This window comes from Epinephelus fuscoguttatus, linkage group LG16 (assembly GCF_011397635.1).
Source record: "Epinephelus fuscoguttatus linkage group LG16, E.fuscoguttatus.final_Chr_v1".
NCBI classification, from domain to species: domain Eukaryota; kingdom Metazoa; phylum Chordata; class Actinopteri; order Perciformes; family Serranidae; genus Epinephelus; species Epinephelus fuscoguttatus.
In genome coordinates this window covers 38,958,074-38,979,577 of record NC_064767.1, presented here as the reverse complement: position 1 = coordinate 38,979,577, position 21,504 = coordinate 38,958,074, and the positions used below count along the sequence as shown (strand labels likewise).

Here is a 21,504-nt window from a genome sequence, read left to right as displayed (position 1 = left end):
GCTGATTTACAATCAACAAACATCTCAAACCTCCAATGGCAATGAGACGATCACCCCTCTGCAAGTCTGCCAAGGCAGCAGGGGAGTTGGGTGTGACAGTCTCAATGCTGACGTGCACTGCATCCCCCTCGCTGGCAGGGACGTGCCTGAATGTCATCCCCACACTGCCACATGGCCCCTTGACAACCTCCGTCTGATGAATACATGTAACAAGAGAAAACGTATGGAAAAGATCAGCATTGGTTTAGAGGTCACAGGCCACATATGTTTATAATTCATCTACTTTAAGTAGCGGTAGGCAGGTTTATTTTTGTTGACAAAAACTATTACAAAAATTTTTCGTCAACAGCCTTTTTTGACATGACGAAAATAAGATGATGACGGTAAAAATAGATCTTGATAATCAAAACCAAGACAAAATCTATGTTTCATTTTCATTGACAAGATAAAATGTTTGTGGTGAACTACTGGAAATTTAAAGCTGAGAACAGCCATGCTTGCAATTATCTTCAAATGTTGCATGAGCGACAGGCTAGCAAATTCCAGCAAACAGTTGGCGCCAAGATGTTTTGTTGTGAGCTGTAATTCAGCAGTAAATAATCAGCCATGTGTGTCTGACTGTGGATGGTGGAGCTGCTGAATGGATTTGTGGAGTTTGTTAGTTGCAGCAGTGGCTGTTAGCAGTTAGCGCCACTTGTTAGCTAGATCGATTGCTGTTTGACAGGCAGGTAGTAGGCTCAGTTATCTGTGAGTGTAGCTGTGCTGTAAGTAAACAGTCTGAACTCAGATCAGTTTTCTCTGACAGAGATGAAAGTTTAGTTTTAATCACCAACTCTGTGAGGGGACACAAGTTTAAACCTCCAGACTACCACACTGCAGATAAAAAAAGAATTCAGGCTTTAATTAAGTTATTTTCCTGCTTCTCAACAGTGAGATGGATGAGCCTGAGTTTACAATGAACCTGGGTACAAATCCTAGTTGTCTAAGATTAGTTATTTGTGGTGTCAATGATTTTGACAAAAAATAGAGAGATGTTGAGCTTTTCAAATGATGATCAGTAAGTGTGTGCTCATAAATCACCCCTTAAACCTGTCAAACACTGCTGGAGAAATGACAATTTGTGTGTTGAAATGATTTGTAGTTGTAGAAAAACAAGTGTATAAATGAAATTTTTATACAACCTGTCACCTTGATTCTAATTTCTGATACATGACTTAGCCTAACTGGATTAAAGGGAGGAAAAAAAAAACACATGTAGAAAAAAAGAAAGTTGACTAAAAGTTGACTAAAATGTCATGAATTTTAGTTGACTAAAGCATTTTGAGTTTTCGTCAACTAAAAAGATATGAAGGATAAAAATTAATAAAATGTGACTAAAGCTAAGCATTTTCGTCTCAAGACTAAGCCTAAACTAAAACAGCTGTCAAAATTAACACTGGTAGGATTGTTGCGTGCAAAAACATAATAAACTTACGGTTAGTGGTAACAGGTTTGATGTCCCTTCAGTATGATGTAAAGCAGCAGAGTCTGTAGTCTTTTAACTTAATCTTTCTAACTTCCATCTCTTCATATTTATGGATACTTCTATGGCTATTATAGATGTTAAGCGATTGAAGAGATTTGATAATACCCTGTTTTTAAAGACTGTTTACTAAAAACTTTATGGCTGAATTTGTAATTTCTGATATTTGGAGAATTTTCAATCCAACTCAGAAAGCTTACTTCTTTTTTTCACCTGTTCACCGCACTTTTACCCGCATAGATTGTTTCCTTGTTGATGACAGACTCCTCCATTCCATAGCCTCCTGTGAACATAATCCTATTGTTGTTTCAGACCATGCCCCTCTCACTATGGAAATAGTATTTCAAAATATGGATAGCATAAGGCCGCCTTAGTGACTAAATAATAACCTGCTCAGTAATGAAAATTTTTGTTAACTTTCTCCAGGACCAAATTGATTTCTTTATAGAGACAAACAGGTCCCCGGATATCTCCACAACTGCTCTATGGGAAACCTTGAAAGTTTATATTAGGGGAGAAATTATTTCCTATGTCACACATGAGAACAAACAGAAAAAGGACAGATTATCTGTGCTAGCCCGCTGTATTGCACAATAGGGTGATACTTACAAGGAGCGATTAACTTTACAAGCAGAATGACACATTACTCACAGATCAGGTCACCGAGCTGCTCACCAAATCTAGGTGTACTTATTATGAGCATGGAGATAAAGCCAGTAAATTACTAGCTCATAAGCTACGTCAGCTGTCCTCATCAAATCAAATCCCAAAAATTTGTACATCATCAGGGACAACGTTAGACCCTAGGGGGATCAATGACCAGTTCAAGAGCTTCTATCAGTCCTTGTACACTTCTGAGAGTGAGGCGAATTTACCTGATTTGGATGATTTTTTCTACTCTCTTAATGTGCCTTTAGTCACTTGTGATCTGGCAGAAAAACTGGAAGAACCAATTACTACTGAAGAATTGTCTAAAGCTGTCAAATCCCTGCAATTGGGGAGAAGTCCTGGGCCTGACAGTTACTCAGTAGACTTCTACTTCCACACTACTCAAAATGTACAATGAGGCATTTGTTAATGGAGCTCTGCCACAAACTCTCAATCAAGCAGTTATCTGCCTCATTCTTAAAAAAATAAGGACCCTCTTGACTGCGCATCTTATGTATATATATGTGTATATATATATATATATATATATATATATATACATAGCCACCCTTTGCTCTGATTACTGCTTTGCACACTCTTGGCATTCTCTCCATGAGCTTCAAGAGGTAGTCACCTGAAATGGTTTCCACTTCACAGGTGTGCCTTATCAGGGTTAATTAGTGGAATTTCTTGCTTTATCAATGGGGTTGGGACCATCAGTTGTGTTGTGCAGAAGTCAGGTTAATACACAGCCAACAGCCCTATTGGACAACTGTTAAAATTCATATTATGGCAAGAACCAATCAGCTAACTAAAGAAAAACGAGTGGCCATCATTACTTTAAGAAATGAAGGTCAGTCAAATTTGCAATTGCAAAAACTTTAAATATGTCCCCAAGTGGAGTCGCAAAAACCATCAAGCACTACAACGAAACTGGCACACATGAGGACCGACCCAGGAAAGGAAGACCAAGAGTCACCTCTGCTTCTGAGGATAAGTTCATCCGAGTCACCAGCCTCAGAAATCGCAAGTTAACAGCAGCTCAGATCAGAGACCAGATGAATGCCACACAGAGTTCTAGCAGCAGACCCATCTCTAGAACAACTGTTAAGAGGAGACTGCGCCAATCAGGCCTTCATGGTCAAATAGCTGCTAGGAAACCACTGCTAAGGAGAGGCAACAAGCAGAAGAGATTTGTTTGGGCCAAGAAACACAAGGAATGGACATTAGACCAGTGGAAATCTGTGCTTTGGTCTGATGAGTCCAAATTTGAGATCTTTGGTTCCAACCGCCGTGTCTTTGTGAGACGCAGAAAAGGTGAACGGATGGATTCCACATGCCTGGTTCCCACTGTGAAGCATGGAGGAGGAGGTGTGATGATGTGGGGGTGTTTTGCTGGTGACACTGTTGGGGATTTATTCAAAATTGAAGGCACACTGAACCAGCATGGCTACCACAGCATCCTGCAGCGACATGCCATTCCATCCGGTTTGCGTTTAGTTGGACAATCATTTATTTTTCAACAGGACAATGACCCCAAACACACCTCCAGGCTGTGTAAGGGCTATTTGACCAAGAAGGAGAGTGATGGAGTGCTGCAGCAGATGACCTGGCCTCCACAGTCACCGGACCTGAACCCCATGGAGATGGTTTGGGGTGAGCTGGACCGCAGAGTGAAGGCAAAGGGGCCAACAAGTGCTAAACACCTCTGGGAACTCCTTCAAGACTGTTGGAAAACCATTTCAGGTGACTACCTCTTGAAGCTCATGGAGAGAATGCCAAGAGTGTGCAAAGCAGTAATCAGAGCAAAGGGTGGCTATTTTGAAGAAACTAGAATATAAAACATGTTTTCAGTTATTTCACCTTTTTTTTGTTAAGTACATAACTCCACATGTGTTCATTCATAGTTTTGATGCCTTCAGTGAGAATCTACAATGTAAATAGTCATGAACATAAAGAAAACGCATTGAATGAGAAGGTGTGTCCAAACTTTTGGCCTGTACTGTATATATATATATGTATACACACACACACACACACACACACACACATATATATATATATATATATATATATATATATATATATATATTAACAACACTTAAATCACACATCCCAGATCTGAAATATTCCAGATGAAAATCTTTACTGATTACATAGTGTAATTCGTTGAGAACAAAATAATGTAAGAACAATCCATGGAAACCAAAAACATTAAATCATTTAGGACTGGATTCAGAATCATACTAAATAAATAAAATAAAATCATACTAGATAAAAATCAGATCACAGGCTGATCAAACTTCTGTGAATTTCCTCAGGACAACTCATAATGTGGCTCAGTAGTGTGTATGGCCTCCACCTGCCTGTATACATTCCCTACAACATCTGGGCATGCTCCTGATGAGACGACGGGGGATCTCCTCCCAGACCTGGATCAGGGCATCAGTCAGCTCCTGGACAGTCTGTGGTGCGATGTGGCCGTGGTGGATGCTACGATACATGATGTCCCAAAGGTGCTCTATTGGATTCAGGTCTGGGGTATGGCCAGGTCAGTCAATAGCATCAATGCCTTTGTTATCCAGGGACTGCTGACACACTCCAGCCACATGACCACATGCACCAGCATATGGCCTGAGGATCTCATCCCGGTACCTAACAGCAGTCAGGGTACCTCTGGCTAGCATGTGGAGGTCTGTGCAGCCTTCAAGGGATATGCCTCTACAGACCATCACTGACCCACCACCAAACCAGTCAAGCTGGAGGATGTTGCAGGCAGCAGAACGTTCTCCATGGCGTTTCCAGACTCACGTCTGTCACATGTGCTCAGTGTGAGCCTGCTCTCATCTGTGAAGAGAACAGGGCGCCTGCCAATTTTGGTGTTCTCTTGCAAATGTCAAGCGGGCTACACGTTGCTGGTGTGTGAGCACATGCCCCACTTGTGGACGTCGGGCCCTCATGCCACCCTAATGGAGTCTGTTTCTGACATTTTGGCTCTGGCAGTGCTCCTCCTGTTCCTCCTTGCACAAAGAAGCAGACAGCAGTCCTGCTGCTAGGTTGTTGCCCTCCTATGGCCCCCTCCACCTCCCCTGGTGTACTGGCCTGTCTCCTGGTATCTCCTCCATGCTCTTGACGCTGTGCTGGGAGACATAGCAAATCTTCTGGCCACTGCGCATATGATTGTGCCATCCTGGAGTAGCTGCACTACCTGGGCAACTTCTGGGGGATGCAGATACCGCTTCATGATACCACTATTGGTGAGTGCACTGGAAAAATGCAAAACTAGCCAAGAATCAACCAGAAAGGACGCAGAGAGGGAACTAGTCTGTGGCCATCACCTGCAAAACCATCCCTAAATAGGGGTTGTCTTGGTAATTGCCTCTCCTTTTCACCTGTTGTCTGTCCAATTTGCACAACAGCAGGTGAAATTGATTCATAATCAGTATTTCTTCCTAACTGGACAGGTTGATATCCAAGGATTTGATTGACTTTGAGTTACACTGTGATGATTATGTGTTCCCTTCATTTTTTTGAGCAGTGTATATACATATATTAACAGTACTGTGCAAAAGTCTTTGGCCACTACTAGCTTTGTTATTTTAGCAAAGTTTTAATGACCATCCATGTTTGTTTGTTTTTCAGCCTCTTTATTAAGATACAAACAGAATGTCCTGGAAATATGTACACAAAATTAAAAAAAAAAAAAAAAAAAATTCAAAACAAAATGGCCTCTACAGACAAGTGTCAGTATTTAGTGTGACCTCCCTTGGCATTGAGCACATATTGAATTCTTTTGGGGAGACTGTCCTAAAGTTTTCTGAAGTAATCTTCTAGTATATTATGCCGTGCTTCTTTCAGCACTTCCCAGAGTTCTTCTTTAGATTGAGGCTGCCTTTTATTTATTTCTCTGTCCAGGTGATCCCATACTGCCTCTATTATATTCAGGTCTGAACTCTGGGAGGATTAATCCATGACTGTCAGTGTTTTATCATCAGTTTTTCTCTCTGAATGATTTTTACTGCATTAGCAGTGTGCTTGGTATCGTTATCATGCTGAAAAATAAAGCCATTCCCGATCTGGCACTTTCCAGAAGAAAATGCATGATGAATTAAAACCTGTCTGTACTTTCTGGCATTCATGATCCCATCAATTCGGACAATATCGCTGACACCACTGGCAGAAATGCAGCCCCAAACCAGGACAGACCCTCCAATGTGTTTCACTGAAGGCTGCAAGTATTCATTGCTCCATCTCTCTCCAACTCTTCTTCTTACATATTGTCTGCGTTTGGACACAAAAATTTCAATAGATATGCAAAAAAATCCTCCGCACACTGACATAGACTTTACTATCGAAATTTAATGAAGGGAACAACGCGTTTCGTGTTTAGCGTCATCAGGTTGACCTGATGAGGTCCTGATGAGGACCTGATGAGACACTATGTCAGTGTGCGGAGGATTTTTTTGCATATCTTATGATTTACGTTCCTGCTGCCTACCAGCACCTGACGATCTGCGGCTGTGCAAGGTGATTTTATTGATTCCAAAAATTTCAATCTTTGATTCATCACTCCATAACACTCTTTTCCACTGATCTTTATTCCAATCTTAGTGAGTCTTGGCATATCTTTGCCTTTTCATCCTTTGGATTGTAGAGGGGTCAACTTGGCATCCTGATGAAGCTGCCAGATCCCGAGCCAGCTCCTTGCTGAAACTCTGAGAAGTCTCTCATGAAATTTCGAAATTTTTCTTGCCCTTCTAGTCCTTTTTTTGTCCTCGACCTCTCCTGATTATTTAAATTTCTTTATTAAAGCTTGAATATCACATCTTGAGTATCCAGTTTTCTTTGCTGACTTCCCTTTGAGAGTGACCTTGCTGATGCAATATCATGATTTTATGTCTGTCAAATTCTGAGATCTTTGGCATTTTGAATGGAAGGATGTGATTGAGAGTCGGTCTCTAAATATTAGTAAGCTTCCATAGACTTACACTCAAGCAATATGTGTGTGCAGTGCTCAACCGCTTTTTTTACAGAACAAACAAAGGTGTTAACAATGACATTAATTAGGGTTCCATTCCACTTAGGTTTAAGAGAGCCAGGTTCCTGCTATTGTTAAAATGTAAAGGGAGGTCACTTGATACTTGCCACTTGAGCCTATAGAAGGTGCTTTTTCTGATTTTTTTTCCCCGTTTTTTAATACTGCATACACATTTTCTGTATTTTCTGGTTGTATTCAAATGAAAAGACCGACAAATAACTAGATATAGTCATTATGGTCTCTAGCACCACCGTAAGAAACCTCAGAGTAATATTTGACCAAGATTTGTCTTTTAATTCTCATTTAAAACAAACCTCACGAACTGCGTTTTTTCATCTGCGTAATACTGCAAAAATTAGGCCTAACCTGTTCCAAAAAAATGCAGAAAAATTTCTCCATGCTTTTGTTACCTCTGGGCTGGATTACTGTAATTTCCTATTATCAGGTGGCTCTAGTCTTTGAAAGCTCTCCAGCTAATCCAGAACGCAGTGGCACTTGTACTGACAGGAACTAAGAAACAAGATCACATTTCTCTTTTTTTCGCTTTTCTGCACTGGCTCCCTGTGCTCCCCCCTTACAAAGCTTTAAATGGTCAGGCTCCATCATATCTTAGAGAGCTCATAGTGCCCTATTATCCCACCAGAACACTGCACTCTGAGAATGTAGGGTTACTCGTGGTCTCTAAAGTCTCCAAAAGTAGAACAGGAGCCAGAGCCTTCAGCTATCAGGCTCCTCTTCTGTGGCATCATCTTTCTGTTATGGCCCGGGAGGCAGACATCGTCTCCACATTTAAGACTAGACTTAAGACGTTCCTTTTTGATAAAGCTTATGTTAGGGCTGATTCAGGCTTGTCTTGGACTAGCCCGTAGTTAGGCGGACATAGGCCTAGTCTGCCTGTGCTTCCTCTCCGGAGCCTTTGTGCTCCACTGTCTGGCAGGTCACCTCGTATTGCAGCTGTGCCTGGATCGTGTGGCATGGTTATGCTGCTGCCGTGGTCCTGCCTGATGCCTCCTGCTGCTGCTGCTGCTGCTGCTGTTATCATTAGTCATACTTCTACTATTATTATACACATATGATTATTATTGTCACATACATATACTATCATATATTAACATATACTTACAACATATGGTACCACAATAGCCATTATTATTATTATTATTATTATTGTTATAATGTTATTACTTAAATTAATGTTGTTGTAAGCTACTGTCATTACGGTCTGCCCTGCATCTCTCTCTCAGTCTCAAACGTTTCCGTTTCTCTTGATGTATGATTTTGTCATGTGGATTACAGTTAATTTATTATGTTGATCTGTTCTGTACGACATCTATTGCACATCTGTCCGTCCTAGAAGAGGGATCCCTCCTCAGTTGCTCTTCCTGAGGTTTCTACCATTTTTTCCCCCATTAAAGGGTTTTTCTGGAGTCTCTCCTTATCTGCTGTGAGGGTCCTAAGGACAGAGGGGTGTCGTATGCTGTAAAGCACTGTGAGGGAAATTGTGATTTGTCATATTGCGCTTTATAAATAAAATTGAATTGAAATGAATTATAGCATTGCTAAAACACCAAATCTAATGGTTGCCTAACACTTTTGCACAGTACTGTATACATATATGTATGTATATACATATATTCTAAGGAAACAAAAACGTAACGATTCCTCTAATTATTAAGTTATTATAAACTAATGACGACATAGTTATGAATGTTACATTCCATTTCTGCCAATAGATGCGGCTAAATGCTAGACACTGGACCTTTAATGGATGATTCCTATAAATAACAAAAATTACCATTCTGTTAACTACTGTGTATACTTCTTCTTCATGTTAAAAGTCACAAACAACTAACAATCTGTTTAGTCCAGATGCAAAATAATAAGAATGAAAATAAGCTGTAAATTGTCAAACGCTTCAAGTGCAACACTGACATCTGCCTCCAGCACTTTGATGAGTGACTCCAAATGAAAGCGGTAATTTTGTGGAAGAAGAAAGAGCTGCAATTAAACCCCTGCCCCCAGCTGTCTTAACAACAGCCACTATACAGTACAAGTCGCAGATCCCACAACACACCTGGTATGATGCAGAGGTGATGAAGGAGGCGCTTTAAAGCCTGACAGGGTGTCTATCAAATGACAGCTCATTTACAGCAGTAAGACATTTGTGCCTCCTCTGCAGATGATGGTGCACGCAAACCCAACTTCAACTGTGATTGTTGGAGATTATCAGCTTAGCAGAGACATATGTGGTAGGATCTTTCCTGGTACAGGGAAAGAGATAAATAAGGTGGAGGAGGAGAGAAAGAGGATAAAGATGGTACAGGTGTCCAGGTTTAAAAGACAGAAAAGGAGGGCTGACATGATGTAGACAGACAGAGACAAATGACTGTAATTTCCCCCGCTGTCATTTGTTACGGTTCTGGTGGAAGACAGTGATTGAGTTAGGGCTGGACATGAATAAGCAGATAATCTATGCAAGTGGGGGGTACAGGTTCACTGAGGGGGTTGTTTCTGATCCACTGTCATATTAGCCTAGATAGTCCTCCACAAAGACAACTGGCTTGGCTAAACACACACACACACACACACACACACACACACACACATATATATATATAGTATAGTATAGTATAGTATAGTATATTAATTATTTTTCAATTTCAATTTCAATTTATGTTGTACAACTTGACCTTTTAGTATACAGTACGCTACAGGAAGGAAAATAACACTTGATCAAAAGCTGCAGTGTTAATGTTACCAGATTAAAGCTAATTGAAAATCAGAGAAATCATGATGATGACAAATTTATCTTGGGATGTTGCATTCTGAGGCAAAGACCTATGTGACAGCTCTCCTGCTTTACCATGGCCTGCTGTGTGTGTTTCCCTCTCTCTGTCTGTCTATGTTGTTGTGCAGGTCCTTGGTTGGCAAACATCATCAATGCACCTGACCAGTCTCCCAGAGCTTGCCCATTAGTGTGTCTCCTGTGTTTTTGCCCACTTGCGTGTCTCCAGTCCAGTGTACGAATGGTTCCAATTGATGTGAAAGTGTCATTACTGTAAAGTCTTTCTCAAACAAATCCCTTGACTGAGGGGGATGGGCTTTTCCTACCAGTAATACCATACAGAGCAGATCAAACATGAGATTATGATTGAAATACTGTAAAAACCAGGTGTTACTTCTACAAAGCGTCAAGTAAATATTAATGCAGCTGTCACAGCACTGACAGCTGTAGAAATATTGGCCAGTCAGAATATTACACAGTTGGTTATGTCCCACTGGTGCAACTAGTTTCGGTTTTACATTGTACATCTTTAATTCATTACTCACCAACCCATCACACACACACACACACACACACACACTAATAACACTGAATCACACACCTCATAACCTATGAATGTTTTATAAACCAGTAATAAATCTGTTCACCTTTCAAAACCGTTTAAAACCGTGTGTCTCCTGTGTTTTTTTTGTCATGGCTCATGAGCTGGGTCATGACACCAATGACAGCCCCGCCCACTTGCGTGTCTCCAGTCCAGTGTACGAATGGTTCCAATTGATGTGAAAGTGTCATTACTGTAAAGTCTTTCTCAAACAAATCCCTTGACTGAGGGGGACGGGCTTTTCCTACCAGTAATACCATACAGAGCAGTCAAACATGAGATTATGATTGAAATACTGTAAAAACCAGGTGTTACTTCTACAAAGCGTCAAGTAAATATTAATGCAGCTGTCACAGCACTGACAGCTGTAGAAATATTGGCCAGTCAGAATATTACACAGTTGGTTATGTCCCACTGGTGCAACGGATGATGATCCTGGACAGCAATTTCAAGACCCTGAGGAAGCTGTTGGCGTGAGAGTTCCTGACTATCCAACTGCAAGCTGCCATTCGAAAATTGCCAATAACTAGAACTACCGCCCCACGGTTTTATGCATCTGCACACCAGTCAAGTTTCTCTTACAGTTTACATCCATGTCTGTGAAAACATTTACTAAACATTTACTCTTCAGATTTATTTAGAGCATTATGGTTCTTAATTCAACATGCAGACAGTCCTGTAGCACTTACTGAATTCCAAATACAAGAAAATTAACCACTACTCTGTACACATGGTTCTTGTGACCCAATGACTCCACTGTATTAATAATCTTAAAGGTTTTAGCTATATGTGAAGTTCTCTGATGTTCTAAGGACTGTTAATACTCTTATTTTGTTCTGTGTATGTGTATGTGTGTGTGTGTGTGTGTGTGTGTGTGTGTGTGTGTGTGTGTGTGTGTGTGGGTGTGTGTGTGTGTGTGCTTGCCTGTAAGTGTGTGGTTCCAGGTTTTATCTGATCTGACAATGTTACAGCTCTTCCATGAAGACGATAACAACATTGCAGAAGCAGCAGTTTGCTGTGGGGGATGCACATTTGTGTTTCCTGGGATTGCAAGGCATGGTCACCCTACTCTGTCTAACACTGCCTCCTTAACACGCCATTCTTACCCTATTCCTACCCAATCTCAGTCTTCTTGCTTAAAGCTAATCAATCCAACCAACAAAGACAACCATAACTAGCAAATCATAGGGAGAGTGCCTTCACCATGCTTGGAATGCTCACATTAGTTGCGGCTATTAACTAACCATTGGTTAGTGTAAAAGTAGGCCCTGTTGGCAAACACTCTGAGTTTCAAGGCTGTTTACAAAAACAGGATATGCAAAATTACATTAACCAGATTATTAAAAGTATAACAGAATATTTATCCACAATATGCATCTGATAATTCAGTCACTCTCATAGCGTAACCAATTCTGTTGTCATTCTGACATGTTGAAATTTTACATTATAAATATATTTTTTACACGTAGAATAACATATTGACAAGTAAAAACTGATAGATATCTTTAATGTAATTATAGATAACAGTAATTCCTTTTTTTTTTTTTCCTTTTTTTCTAACCCTTTTTTTTAAAGATATTTTTTGGGGCATTTTTAACTTTATTTGATAGGACAGACAAGTGCGAAAGGGGGAGAGAGAGAGGGAGTGACATGCAGCAAAGGGCCGCAGGCTGGAGTCATACCCGGGCCACTGCAGCAACAGCCTTGTATATGGGACACCTGCTCTACCACTAAGCCACCAACGCCCCAGTAATTCCTTTTTACTAGAAAGAGTAATGATTGCGGATATCTGCAATTGATTTTCCACAAGTATTTTGACTAGTGGTAATGTAATATTCTCCTTCAGATATCAAATGGTTTGTTGATATGTCTGTTTTGATATATCGCCTACATATCATTTAAGTGACACAAAGCCAGTGGTCTACTTCTAAATTAGCATATTCATTTAGGATATGTACATAAATCATTGAGGATATTAACAATGATGTTTTTGATTAGTGGAAATTTCTTTTTGATATCTAAAATTCAATTCTGACGAGTTATAAAAGGAACTGAACATATTTCAAATATAATTGTTACTGTTTCAATATAATTTCCAATAATTACAATTTTATTTCAGATATCTGAAATGCATTTCTATATATCTAAAATTGCTTTCTTACTAGTTACAATGCCAAGCCAACATATCAATAATTTAATTCTGACTGGTCAGAACTGAACTTTAGATATCCAGAATACCACTTATATCGGTAATCAAGGAACAACTAGACATATATGATGAACATGTCCACTTGTGAGAATTCAATTGTAGATATCATTAATTAGAATTGCAACTTGTCAAAATAACATAATGGAGTTGTCAACTTGGAGGTACAACACATCAAAATTGAATAATAGATATCTGTGTTTGAGTTTGAATAGAAGTCAATGGTAAAAGCTGACTAATTGTAATTAAGTTACACACATATCCCAACAGTACTGGGGTAATGCATTACAAAAGTAATGCATTACAATAATGTATAACATTTTAGCAGTACCAAAGTAATACAATGCATTACCAACCGGATTTTGGGTAATATTACATTTACAATGTACATAACACATTAGCACCTGAATTGAACTGTTTATTGTTTTAATTTGTCAGTCATCCACACTGCTCCCTGAAGGTTTTTGTGTCTTATCATGTCACTACAGACTACATTACAGAAGGATGACTGTGATCAGCACATATGGGTGATGCTGTTCTGTGCATCATGTTCAGTGTGTTCCATTAATATACCTGCAATGTCTACAACGTTTCCTGTTCTGCTTTTGCGTCTAACGGTTGCTTGAAAGCATCAGGGATAAGGAGCTGGCCTCTGGTTTGTTTTTTCCTTGTCCCTGTGATTGGCCTGTGATGCTGTCAAATGTGCGTTAGTGTGTTGGGTGTGTTGTCCCATTCTTCTCTCTCTCCAGCGCTGTTGTAGCTGACCATCACAACAGGAACTGGCAGGTGGGTCCTCCAGCTCCGGTGTATTATTTTGTTTCTGCAATAGTGACTTACTCACACGGCATTCTGTTCGTTGTGCTAACCTCAGAATTTGTCTATTATGTTCCATATGATAGGGATCAATATTTGTAGGGATCAATATTTGTGGGCCTATCTCATAACAGATTGACTTTGATCCTTTTTTCTGCCTGTCCATCCATGTGTCCAAGACTAATCATTTATTTTAAAAGGTCTAGGCTATTTAATTGTTCTATGTCATCACGCTATTATCAATATAAGCAAGGGATTTTAATACAGAGTGGTATCCGCTGTATGTGAATGCATGAATGGGTCAGACCTGTGCAGCACTGAATTTGAAATGAAACTGGAGCTTCTGTGCTTTGATTACCTGCTGTGAAACAACATGACCCTCATCCATTTTATAATGCCCGGTCAGTAATTTTGGTGAAAATAACGCAAAAGTAGTTTAAAGCCGCTACAAGGAACTTTTAACTGGATATGCAAAAGTCTCTCGTTTCTGCTGATGTCTGTGCGTGACCTACAACAGCAAATTAGACCATCGGTGTGAAGATAAGCTATTTCTATACAGTGTACAGTACAGGCCAAAAGTTTGGACACACCTTCTCATTCAATGTGTTTTCTTTATTTTCATGACTATTTACATTGTAGATTCTCACTGAAGGCATCAAAACTATGAATGAACACATGTGGAGTTATGTACTTAACAAAAAAAGGTGAAATAACTGAAAACATGTTTTATATTCTACTTTCTTCAAAATAGCCACCCTTTGCTCTGATTACTGCTTTGCACACTCTTGGCATTCTCTCCATGAGCTTCAAGAGGTAGTCACCTGAAATGGTTTCCACTTCACAGGTGTGCCTTATCAGGGTTAATTAGTGGAATTTCTTGCTTTATCAATGGAGTTGGGACCATCAGTTGTGTTGTGCAGAAGTCAGGTTAATACACAGCCAACAGCCCTATTGGACAACTGTTAAAATTCATATTATGGCAAGAACCAATCAGCTAACTAAAGAAAAACGAGTGGCCATCATTACTTTAAGAAATGAAGGTCAGTCAAATTTGCAATTGCAAAAACTTTAAATATGTCCCCAAGTGGAGTCGCAAAAACCATCAAGCGCTACAACGAAACTGGCACACATGAGGACAGACCCAGGAAAGGAAGACCAAGAGTCACCTCTGCTTCTGAGGATAAGTTCATCCGAGTCACCAGCCTCAGAAATGGCAAGTTAACAGCAGCTCAGATCAGAGACCAGATGAATGCCACACAGAGTTCTAGCTGCAGACCCATCTCTAGAACAACTGTTAAGAGGAGACTGTGCGAATCAGGCCTTCATGGTCAAATAGCTGCTAGGAAACCACTGCTAAGGAGAGGCAACAAGCAGAAGAGATTTGTTTGGGCCAAGAAACACAAGGAATGGACATTAGACCAGTGGAAATCTGTGCTTTGGTCTGATGAGTCCAAATTTGAGATCTTTGGTTCCAACCGCCGTGTCTTTGTGAGACGCAGAAAAGGTGAACGGATGGATTCCACATGCCTGGTTCCCACTGTGAAGCATGGAGGAGGAGGTGTGATGATGTGGGGGTGTTTTGCTGGTGACACTGTTGGGGATTTATTCAAAATTGAAGGCACACTGAACCAGCATGGCTACCACAGCATCCTGCAGCGACATGCCATCCCATCCGGTTTGCGTTTAGTTGGACGATCATTTATTTTTCAACAGGACAATGACCCCAAACACACCTCCAGGCTGTGTAAGGGCTATCTGACCAAGAAGGAGAGTGATGGAGTGCTGCGGCAGATGACCTAGCCTCCACAGTCACCGGACCTGAACCCCATGGAGATGGTTTGGGGTGAGCTGGACCGCAGAGTGAAGGCAAAGGGGCCAACAAGTGCTAAACACCTCTGGGAACTCCTTCAAGACTGTTGGAAAACCATTTCAGGTGACCACCTCTTGAAGCTCATGGAGAGAATGCCAAGAGTGTGCAAAGCAGTAATCAGAGCAAAGGGTGGCTATTTTGAAGAAAGTAGAATATAAAACATGTTTTCAGTTATTTCACCTTTTTTTGTTAAGTACATAACTCCACATGTGTTCATTCATAGTTTTGATGCCTTCAGTGAGAATCTACAATGTAAATAGTCATGAAAATAAAGAAAACGCATTGAATGAGAAGGTGTGTCCAAACTTTTGGCCTGTACTGTATATCCATACCTTTAGGAAACTGTATCCGGGTCCGTCCCAGGTCGCTTCCAGGACAAAACGATTTACGGCACTCTGACAGCACACTTCATCTTACCTAGCTGCTTACATTTATAGTGACTCTTATAAATAGTCGCTATTCCTCCTCTTCGACCCGACGTCCGCAGGGAGTTAAAATAGCAGCAATCATCGGGTAAAAGTTCTGTGAAAGCACTGGACTCACCAACAGTCAGCCACGTCTCGTCACACAGAGAAAATCCAGTCCTCGGGAAGTCAGGAAATCCTTCAGGATAAACGTTTTGTTCGCTAGCGATCTAGCATTTACCAGCCCAATCCTGGCAGGAGCCGGCGGGTCGTTAGCTGTCCGGGGAGCCACACACAGAGGCCACAGGTTGCACAGATTCACCCCACGCCAGCGGGGACGAGGAGAGCAGGGGCCGCGGGGCTGGAACACCTCATCCGGGCTGACGACAGGTACCAGCCAGGCGTCGACAGAGTCCAGTGAGTGCCGAGAAATAAAGAGGCGAGGCACTGCTCCATACTCAGTCCAAGAAGCCGTGGAAGTGCTCGCCAAACAGGCCTCCAGCCTTACCAGCCGACCTCTGCATTTACCCCGGTGGTAGTGGCGCTTACGCCAGAGAGGTGGAGCTGGGGCGTGGCAGAGGTGAGCTGGGATCTCCGATAGGAGCGGGGTCAAAGTTTTCCCGTCTTGTTGTTTCATTCATCCCCAAAACAAACACATGCGTGAGCCAGGTAAGCATCTTTATGACAAGACACGCTAGAGCTCATGGGAAATGTAGGCTTCATTCCGGCAAAACACTACCGCTTTTGTCCACAGGGTCGCCAAAATCAACTCAAAATGAAAGTTCCTTGTAGGGGCTTTAATAAATAACACATAACTCTACACAGAGAATAATATTATTAAGTAAGTTATTACTTTCAAACGTAGGTAACTGGTAATATATAATGTATTACATTCTGAGAACATTCCAAACACTGTCTACAAAGAACATTTCCACTGGTAAAACATTTTAATGTTGATATCAAGAATTAACACTTTGACTAATGAAAAATTAACTATAGATATATTTAATTAAAACTGCTACCAGTCAAAAATAAATTAGTATGTTTGCTTGGAACTAGTCTACTAGTCAAAAAGCAACAGTTGATATCTACAATTGTTCTTACTGCTCCTGATTAAATGTTATAAGGGCTTCAACCCTATTTTTTTCAACAACAGTCAATGTATCAGCCCCATGTCCCATGCTACTGCCTAAGGAAGCTTCCAACCTTGAGTGGCTGATTGTCCTTTTTATTTATCCACCAAGTTTCACTGGCATTTGGAACATGGCAGGTGGTAACTTCAGATCCTTTGCCAGTGCTGAATGGGTCAGCTTCTGCTTGGCTACTCAAGATCCACACACAGACTTTCAAGCCAGTGATATTTTGCCCTCTGAGTAAGAACTACTGAAAGGTGAGTGTAGCTGCGGAATATCCCTAATTGGAGAGGCGCTGTAGCTTTGTGTATACAGCTGCACCACAGTCTGCAATGTGGTCATTGTGCCTACAATAGATTCACAAATGAGAGCATACAAGTCCATTCTTCTGAAGTGCAAATTGTCCTTTTTACACACACACGCACACACACACACACAGACACACACACACACACACACACACACACACACACACCACCAATATATGCACAGTCACAGACACTTCTAAGTACCTAATTATATGTCAGTGCACACTAAACTCCAGTGATAAGAGCACTGATCTCCAGCAGCACCGTTTAAATAAAGCTGGAGGTTTACTCCTGTGTCCTGGGTATATTGTCCAAGCAAAATTACCAGACTTTAGAGGCTACATCATTGAATCCGGCTGAGGGACTGTTCCAATGTCAAAGACCCTTTGAATTCTACCGAGGACCTTTCTTCAGAGAATTTTTAAGAATGCAAGTGGGTATCTTCAGCAGGCATAAAGTGCCCACAATTCTTTGTGCATGATCTGCCTGAACTGAAGGTGGGGCCTCAGCACACCTGGGCATTGCTAGCCTGCTCCACATGTATGTTCCCTGAATGCTAGGAAGGTGTCTTGCCTTGCCTCTAGGGGTGATACGACCCATCGATCTGGATCGATCTATCAATTTAATGATCAACAATCCAATATCATCTATACGAAGTGAAAACATTGATCTATATCATCTTTAGCATAGGTTTTTATTTTGAAAGTCTGTCACTTTCAAACAGCAGCAGGCAGATGGCAAGAAGCCAAGAGACAAAATATTTTGGATTTCTGAAAAAATACAGGTCAACAGACAGAGCACATGCCATACGTAAACAATGCTGTTATGAGATAAAACGAGGTAATGTTACCTGCATGGACAAGTGTCTCACTCGCTAATTTCTTGCTTTAGCAACATTAGCTGCTCTGTTTTAACAATGTTCAGCTGATTGAATGATCTTGTTAATGTGTGTTTTATGGCTGTTTGGAGAAGTTTTACTTTTGGACTTTAAAGGAGCTATATATAAGAAATCTAAAGCAAATAGTCGTAAAATCCTCCTAATATGTCACAGAGACTAAGGAATAATGTTAATATAACATACTGATCTCACCGACAACAATAGTACAGCCAGAATATTGGCATTTAAAAAAAAAAATTATAGTCTGCAAATCATGTTTATGTTTTGGATTTGTGTTTTGGCCTGTTGCGCCACCCAACGCCGTCTACCAGTCACGCAGTCAGTAGAGTCTCAGCATCAGTTACAGTTACGACTGAGCTACAATGGCTGACGGTGCGACTAAACCCAAACGACCTCGTTATGATTCCCAAAAACGCCAAGACAAAACTTGAGGCAAAGCGAGGGTCTATATAGGAAATGCTTTTGAACGGTGGAGATGGTTGAAAACGGAGAAGAATTTGAAATCGGATGTCGAAGTGGCTACTCTTCTCCTTGACAGGTAAGCTTTAGCCAAAGTTGGCTAACTAGCATCATAGCTAGACGGGGATGGACATTTCGAATACTTTCAACTGTTATTTATTTTCGATCATACGTTGTAGCCCATGTGCAGGTGGGTCATTGACCCGACTGATTTTATTGAGAAACAAACGTGAGCAGCACGGCAAGCTGCATTAGCAGTGTCCCGGTACATAGCATAAGCAGCCGGCTCCTCCTCCGCTGTATCCCGGCAGCAGCGTTAGCAGCAGAGAAGCCAGACTTGCTCGAATGGTCCGCTGGAAAATCGAAGATCAAGGACGCGCCGTCGCGGCCCTGCCACGGCAGCCGCCCGTGCGCAAACAAATCACCCCCAATTTCCACCAGATGTGTGTTGGTTGCGTCTGCACTTCGGCACGGCAGCGGAGCCGATAGGATTCAATTCTAGTCAATGTGTGTGTTTCCACCGGCTGCGGCTGTGCTGCGTTCCGGCTCCATCTCAGCTGCGGCACTCCAGAGCCCTCCGCAACAGATAAGCAGGACTTCTATTTTTGCCAGACACCGGAGCACAATGCAGCAATTCAGCACAGAGCAGCAACCTTGAATCTGTAAGGGAGGGGGGGGGGGGGGCGGACAGCAGTATTTTGAATTTGAGTGCAGTAACCGTTTTGGCCACATTCTTAAATACAGCGCCTTTAAGCCAGATATTCCTAAAGTTTTATGAAAAAAAAAAAAGATCATGGTTTGGGTTAGAATGAAAAGATTTCTTCCAGAAAGGTCTCTCTGACAGAAAGCCCTGAAGGTTAACTTATCCCATTTTCAATTTTATTTGTGCTGGTTAGGCTGACCAAACGTCCTCTTTTGCCCGGACATGTCCACTTTTCACGTCCCGTCCGGGGCGTCCGGGGGGTTTTATAAACTGATGATAGTGTCCGGTTTTCCGTCTGTTTGTGTGTGTGTGTGTGTGTGTGTTAGAGTGCGGCACGGGCCGCATATTTCTGTCCGAACCCGAACCGAGCCCAACATTATTTAATGACAAAAGTTTGTGTCACACAGTTGTTACGGTTACAGGCTATTTAACAGGCCGGGCGTGCGCCGTGGGTGCTCAGCTGTGGAGAGGGAGACCTCCGTGTTTGAGACGGGAGCGGGAGGCGGGAGGTCCGACGCTTCCAGCGAGAGGAGAGGGAGAAATAAAACAAAATAAGATAAAATAGGAAAAACCTGTCTCCCTCTTTTATTTTATTTTCAGCGTTTAATCAAGGCGGAGGCGGGCGGCTGGAGGTCCGAGACTTCCAGCAAGGGGAGAGGTAGAAACAAACAGCCAATGTGTGTCTGTGTGTGTTATGTTTAGGTGTTGTCACGTAAATAACAGTGCCCAAGCAATAAACAGGACAGACAATAGGATTTAATTTATTTTTACACTACAGTTTCACTGAAAGCTGACCGAATTCGACCTGAGCCCGAATACAATTTATAGCTATATTTTTGTCCAAACCCGGCCCGACCCGTCAGGTAGCGTCGGGCTCGGATCGCCACACTCTAGTGTGTGTATGTGTCCCCTGTTGGAGCCTATCTGAATTTCTGTCTTTGAGAGATATTATTTGTAATATTATTTGTAATATAACTGAATTTTCTATCCATACATATAAATTTTAAATATATTAAAATGATAAGGCATCTTTGAGTAAACTGCAAGTATCATTTAAATAGGCTATGTCGTGGCCGGGCCGAGTTTCCTCTTTTTTGAAAATCAAAATATGGTCACCCTAGTGCTAGTGGAGTCAGTTTAAAGTGAACTTTACTGTACTTATTATTCATGTGTTGTTTATGTGTTTTATGGCCAAAAGTAAAAAAAAGAAAGGCGTTGTAGCTAGGGATGGGCTTGAGTACTCAAGTACTCGAGTACTCGTTTTGAACGTCAGTATTCGTTACACATATTGAGATTCGAGTACATTTCATTGGAAGGGGCGCAGTCACATGCGCAGCCGCATACAACACAGATGCAGGTAAGCCCCGTCACTTGACCCCAAAATGGTGGCGGCAAAGAAGCTGAAGACTGACGTTTGGAAGTATTTTGAAAAGTTTGATGAAACAACCGTGGAGTGTAAGCTGTGTAATATCAAACTAGCTTATCACAGAACAACCAGTTCTATGCTCAACCATTTGCGCATCAAGCACAAAGAGAAGACCGCGGAGACGGACAGTAGGCAGCCTCCTATCACCGGTTTTGTTAGCAGTGCTAGCAAACGCCGCTGTGATGCTGCAAGAGCGGAGAAGATAACACAGATTCTAACAAAGATGCTCACTACAGATATGCTCCCGTTAAGCTTCAGTGAGGGTGAGGGGTTCCACAAGCTCATGGAGTTTATCGAGCCGGAGTTTAAACCACCATCGCGGCGAACAGCAACTTCGCGAGTGGAGAGGATGTATGAGGAAGGCGTGGAGAAACTGAGGGATAATCTGCAAAATGCAGACAAGGTGGCTATTACTACAGACTCCTGGACAGCTCTGACCACGGAGTCATATGTAACCATCACTTGCCATTTCATTCAGAAGAACTGGGAGCTGAAGACCGCTGTCCTACAGACACGCAGCTCTGATGACCGGCACACCGTGGAGATCATAGCAGCACACCTGAAAGCAGCCGCTGAGGAGTGGGGCGTGTTGGATAAAGTTAGTGCGTGTCCACGATAATGCCAGTAATATGGTGTTGGCAAACCAGTGCTTCCTTGAGTGGGAATCTGTCCAATGCTTTGCTCACACTC

General features: G+C 41.7%; 1 protein-coding gene across 2 annotated transcripts in view; it reads right to left on the bottom strand.

Moving 5' to 3' along the window:
- pdzd8 (PDZ domain containing 8) overlaps positions 1 to 21,504 on the bottom strand; it is a 142,960-nt gene that overhangs the window by 7,807 nt on the left and 113,649 nt on the right. For both annotated transcript variants that reach the window (XM_049601165.1, XM_049601166.1), the window contains one exon: positions 31 to 193. In XM_049601165.1, coding sequence (XP_049457122.1) covers positions 31 to 193 — 163 coding nt within the window. The remainder of the gene's footprint in view (positions 1 to 30; positions 194 to 21,504) is intronic.